The sequence below is a fragment of the Orycteropus afer genome, unplaced genomic scaffold (assembly GCF_000298275.1).
Source record: "Orycteropus afer afer isolate SDZICR_OR568_19922 unplaced genomic scaffold, OryAfe1.0 scaffold00066, whole genome shotgun sequence".
In the NCBI taxonomy this organism is placed as follows: Eukaryota; Metazoa; Chordata; class Mammalia; order Tubulidentata; family Orycteropodidae; genus Orycteropus; species Orycteropus afer.
In genome coordinates this window covers 3,523,867-3,529,939 of record NW_006921653.1, presented here as the reverse complement: position 1 = coordinate 3,529,939, position 6,073 = coordinate 3,523,867, and the positions used below count along the sequence as shown (strand labels likewise).

The 6,073-nt window shown below is 36.7% G+C and overlaps 2 protein-coding genes across 2 annotated transcripts in view; one reads left to right on the top strand and one right to left on the bottom strand.

Moving 5' to 3' along the window:
• Nucleotides 1-6,073, top strand: part of MED12L (mediator complex subunit 12L) — a 518,530-nt gene that overhangs the window by 247,949 nt on the left and 264,508 nt on the right. The window lies entirely within an intron of this gene.
• LOC103196427 (P2Y purinoceptor 14) overlaps nucleotides 2,547-6,073 on the bottom strand; it is a 6,032-nt gene continuing 2,505 nt past the window's right edge. The window contains exon 2 of the mRNA XM_007940166.2: nucleotides 2,547-3,587. Coding sequence (XP_007938357.2) covers nucleotides 2,547-3,587 — 1,041 coding nt within the window. The remainder of the gene's footprint in view (nucleotides 3,588-6,073) is intronic.

Sequence of the window (6,073 nt, the reverse complement as noted above, 5' to 3'; positions counted from 1 at the left end):
AAAAAAAATGCATTGACCTACGTCACTTTAGTTTTGTGTATTTCACTGTATATAAATTATATTTCAATAAAATGCATTAAAAAAAATAAAAAAAGTAAGTAACATCAACAGCAACCTTCTTTGGTGCAGCCAGAAATTAGATGCCACGTATAAGGAAGAAAAAGGTGTCATCTTATACTTTTTTAAAAATCTTCTTGGAAAGAAGATCATAAAACAAAAACAAAAGGACTCCCTATGGGCCCTGAAGTGACCACATCACAGTAGCAACAAGCACATCCAGTGCCAGGCACTACTAAGTAAAAGAAAAAAAAACATAATAAAAATAGTAATAAATTTCTGTTGAAACACTGCACGAAAGTTTTATAGACAGCCATTTTTGTGTCACCTCCTCTGACTGTTATCCAGTGACATTTCCACCCCTCACTTTAGCAGTGCCACTGCTACAAAGCCACTTGTTGGTTTAATTCATCTTCTCTTTTCTGTGTTTACTCTCTCTTTGGCACAGTACCAAACCCAAAAATCCGATTGCTGTTGAGTAGATTCTGACTCAATAGTGACTCTATAGGGCAGAGTATAATTGCCCCATAGGGTTTCCAAGGCTGTAAATCTTCACAGAAGCAGACTGCCACATCTTTCTTTTGCAGAGCAGCTGATGGGTTTGAACAACCAACCTTTTGGTTAGTAGCTAAATGCTTTAACCAGTGTGTCACCTTTAACCACTTTGATCTTTGTGGCACAGTTGTTGTTGTTATGTGTCATCAGGTTGGACCCAACTCATAGTGACCCCTCCTTCCGAGGTGGTATCACCTTAGGAGTAGATTGCCCACCCTTCCTTCTGAGGAGTGGCTAGTGGATTTGAATCGCCAGCCTTCTGTAAGAGGATTTAAAACCCCACAATTTTGTGGACCAGTGGGAATTGTGAAGGGTTAACACAGTCAAATTTTTTTGCAAATATATTTAGCCATATAAATAGAGTGAGCTTATTTTACCAAGCAAGTTTATCATAGCTTGCTGATTTTGTCCCTTTTTTTCCAACCCAGATTTGGGAACGGGGACTCTTACAGGGTAGAAGGTAGATAAACCTTTGCAGCTCTTCCTCCATTACACAGCTAGGGTGTGTGTTCTAAGTTTTGCCTAAAATACAGTGAGATCCTAGAACATATGAAACACATATATTTGAAGTGCCAGCAGCAAATAGAATTTTTGAATTCTCTCTGTAATTGTCTTTGTTCCATTATGTGCGTAATTGAACATCTTAAGGAAACTACCCATGACTTGACTATGAAGAAATCTTGTAATGTTCTCTCATAACTTGATTTTTTAAAAATAAACCATATTAAAAATAATTGCTTTATTAGCACATATATAGTAAAGCATGACATATATCCAAATATTACTTACAAAAATGTGTGACAAGAACATTGGAATGATGGGCTGAATATCTTCTAACCAGTTAATAGCGGAGAAGGAACTTTGTTTTGATAATTCATAACCAAGCAGCCTGTATAACTTCACATATTAAATTCATCTGTTTCCCAGAAGATGCGATGAATGAACTTTCATTTTATGTTTTAATTTCTTCTTATTTTAAGTTTTAGATTTTCATTTTCATCAAGTCCAGTAGCTCTCTAAGGGAACTGCTTTTTTCCCCCTTCTCTCTAGAGAACAGTGTATGATGCCAGTCTCTAGTACTGTGTATGTGTGTCTTTCTACTTCCAAGTCACTCATTTTGTCTTCTTTTCCTAAGCACTTAACAAGGGAAGTTACTGGCAACACATGCAATATCTAGCTTCCTTTGGCAGAGTCCATAGAAAACTATTTGAACACTAGAGCCCCAAAATCAGTAAGTGGCTTCTCAAGTCTCCATATAAAACATATTCAACATGTAACTTACATCATTCTCAAAACTGCATCCTTATAACAAAAATGCATAATTTATGTCTGCTTTCCCTTGGAAAATGCCATGAGATTAATCAGTAGGGGGTTTCTTAAATGATATATGGGTATCTGCTTATCTTGCTTCAAATCAGACAAAAATTGTTGTTTTTCACTACAGACAAGTCTCTAGCCCTTTATCAAACTGCTATGTTTAAGTTGATCTTTAATGACTCTGTAAAAAAAATCATGTAACTTACAAACTTGATTCTTGTGTTTAGAGAAGTAATATGCTCCTGATTATTGTCTTAGACTGCTTTATATTTGTTTATGTACTACTGAAAATTCTACATTAAATGACCAGACTAGAGTTACGAATTTAAACCTATTTTGATGGAGTAGAACTGAATAATATGTGTATTATTTTATTTCTTTTTTATTAACAGGAAGAATAAGTGTCAGCATTCAGACAAAACTCTGCTGATGGATATTTTTTCTTTGATATTACAATAAAGCATGGAAATTTATATTTAAGTTTACTAAGTACTAAATTGGATAATAATGCCTATAGATGACAGTTACTGTCGTGGGTACATACCTTTTCCATTCCTCTTATCCTGTGGTTGAAGATTACAATGTGTATATGGACTTATTTGGAAGCATGTGTGTATTCATAAAGTGTCTGTGCTTTCACATGTTGTATTTCCCCTTTTGGTTTTGGAAGTTTCTAGATCATTCTGATCTTTTAAAGGGATGTTCAATTTCTTACATAAGATTTTTCTAAATGGTTGGCATAGAAAGAAATAAATAATGGGGTCTAGACATACATTTGCAGCAGACAGAAGCAGAGTGAATTCTTTCACATAGAGTAAGATTTCTTTTGACTGGCAGCTGTAATGAGCTTCTGTTTGACTTTTTGTGTAAGGGATTCTGGCAATGTGGTAAGGAACGAAGCAGACAAAAAATACAAACACGATGCTGAATATATTGCGGCTAGATTTCTTCTTGACCGACATAGACTTCCTTCTGGACTTAAGCTGGGACTGAAATATTTTTCTTGTGATAGCAGTGTAGAAGAAGATTAACAGAAGAAATACAATCCAGAAGATGCCCACAAAGATATAGCTGGACACTTCATGCCACTTCTGTCCCAGTTGGTTTTTAAGTTCAATACATTTTATACGTGTAACCTCTCTCACACTCTGGTTGGTGAGAATAATGTTTGGGATGGCAAGAAAGAGCACCAGCATCCACACCATCACTGACAGGGCTTTACTGTAATTCACTGACTGGATGAAAGAAGCCAAAAGAGGCTTGACGATTTTATAGTATCTGTTGAAGCTGATGAGCCCAAAGAACACGATGCTCACATACATGTTGATGTAGAAGAGCACTGCAGAAACCCTGCACACAAACACATTCAGCTGCCAGGGGCCGAGGCGTGAATCGCTAAGGATCTTGAAAGGAAAGGTCAGGCTCATCAGGAAGTCAGCAATGACAATGTTTTTGAGATAGACAATGAAGCTCTTGGAGCTGGGCACGTAGAAGAATATCCATCCTGATACTCCATTGAGCAGGATCCCTGCGACAAAGACCACACAGTACAGCACAGGGATGATTTGCTGCGTTATCACCGTGTTCCGGGAGCAGTGCTCCTCTGGAGGTGCTGTGGCAGTGGAATTGAACATCTTGTAACTTCTCAAGGCAAAGGCCTGGAAAGAGATGTGAACCAATCATTCAGAGGCCACTTAACAATCTCCAACCCATTGCATAAAATTATAGGTGAGGGGCACCAAATACATCAAACACACCAAGTGCTTGAAACTGTTTCTATTCTGTGTTAGGCACTTTTATTTTTACTTTTGTTTTTATATACATGAATGAAAAGGAGGACGAGAGCATACAGAGGACAAGGAAGAAAAATTGAGAAGCAGGGAAGTCAAAGTACTTTTAGGTAATATGGAGAACACCACTTCCCTAAAATAGCATATGATTTACTGTAAAACTCCAGACCTTTGGGACATTTTTTTTTCTCCTAGAAAATCAATTTTTATGGATTCATAAAAATGAACCCACATGTTTATAGATATTTTTAAAGAGCTCTTGTGTTTCATAGGTTAACACAGACCTTACATTTTAAGTCTACCCTGTATATTTTGGGCATAGGACCGTATCTTGTAAACATTCACATCGGAATGTTAATTGGTATTTTTAGTATGGAACTGTGTATAACTTTTCAAAATCATGCTTTCCTGTGATTTTTTTCAATTGAGAATCTGATTTGCATTTTTGTAAATTAGAAAACAAAAATAAAGTCATCAGAATAACAAATTGCCTTTCAAAATTCTAGGTTCTCAAAATTCATTCTAGATCTGAGCTGTCTAATGTATGTGGACAATGGTTGCCACTGGTACACACTGAGCACTTGGAATTTGGTCAGTTAGATTGCAAGGCTTAAATATCAAGCCGAAGATTGACTCTGATTGGATAGTGAATTCACATGTGCCTTAGTGTAACTGAAGATCTTAGGGTTGTGTCACATTAGGTATTTTAAATTATACTGTGTTACGTATAACCTAATGGGGCTCTCTTTGGACAGAATTTAGTTACTAAAGGGCTCTACAGCAGGGCTCACTTCAGAAATAACATCCATCCTAGTAAAAACATGTTTAGAGGCTCTGAGTTCATCGCTTCTCTTCTGCATGGTTGCACACGGTGACCTGTTTTTCTCTTATATAGATCCACTACCACCATCCTGTTGATGTGCTATGATTTTACTTTCTATGAAGGAGAGAAATTATTTCTTCCTAGCATTTTGATGAAATTAAGAAAGCCCTTCATAATACTTGAAGTGTTTTTTTTTTTTTTTTAATTACCTTTTAAATGTAATATGATGTCTCCTTTCAGTGAAGTAATTTAGCCTAGTGAATGCTTGTCATCTTGGAGTGGCCAAAGCATTTCTTCACTCAAGATCCTGGATTATAGGAGGAAATTGAAGAATTAATTAAGTTAAATGAGTACCAGACTCTTTTTATTGAAGAGTTGTATCTGGTAGCAATTAATTTACTTTTTTTGTTTAGCATGTATAATTGTGAACTATTTCAACATGCACATCTTGTTTATTTTACTGTAGTTGGTCTTGGTTGTCATTGTTAATTTGGTTAATGATTTTTGTTAGAAACTACTTAGGAGTGTTGGGCATGAATTTTGTTTGTTTGGTTTTGTTTTTTCTTCCCCCATGGATATAGATGCTCAAATCAATTAATTGAATTACTGCATCTGGATAACTTATTTCAGCTAGGAACTCATAAGTCTAATTCAGCCTTTTTTAACCATGAACTTTGGCGTTTTGGTCCAGATAATTCTTTTTTGTGGGGGCTGTTCTTTGCATTATAGAATGTTTAGCAACATCCCTGGTCTTTACCTCACAGGTACCAGTAGTACTGCCACCTCCACACTCTAAGTTATAACCAAAAGTTACATTGTCTCATATTCCCTGGTGATGGGGGTAAAACTGTCTGTAGTTGAAAATCACATGTCTAAAGAGACTGACATGTAGACTTCCCAGAGGTAACACCAGAGGGCTATCCTGTCTGATGGGAAGGCACAAGGATGGCAGAGTGGCTGCTTCATTGGGTTCTGCTTCTGTCTAGATTGCTCCCTTTCCAAATTCTTTAAGCCAGAGCTTCTTAAATTTCAGTGTACATACACATCACCTGGGGATCTTGTTAAATTAAAGACTCAAATTCCATAGATGTGGCTTGGGCATGGTATTGTTGCTCCTGGTCCATGGACTGCATTTTGAATAACATGATTTTTTAGGCCTTGTCCATAGGAGAAATTTAATAAATATTTGGTGAGGAGGGTGAAGATCATGTTTTACTTTGCTGTAATTGAGACTCCAGGCAGGAAAAAGTTACATTCCAATTAGTCTCAAAATCTGGAGTTTTTCCCTGAGTTTATTCATTACAGATTTCATCACAATCATCCCATCTGTTTTAGTTTTCTAGTGCTCCTGTAGCAAAAATACCACAAGTGGATGGCTTTAGCAAACAGAAATTTATTCTCTCACAGGTCAGTAGGCTAAATATCCAAATTAAGGGCACCAGCTCTAAGGGAAAATTTTCTCTATAAGCTCTGGGGGAAGGTCCTTGTCTCCTTTCAACATCTGTGGGCCCAGCATTTCTTATGGATCTCC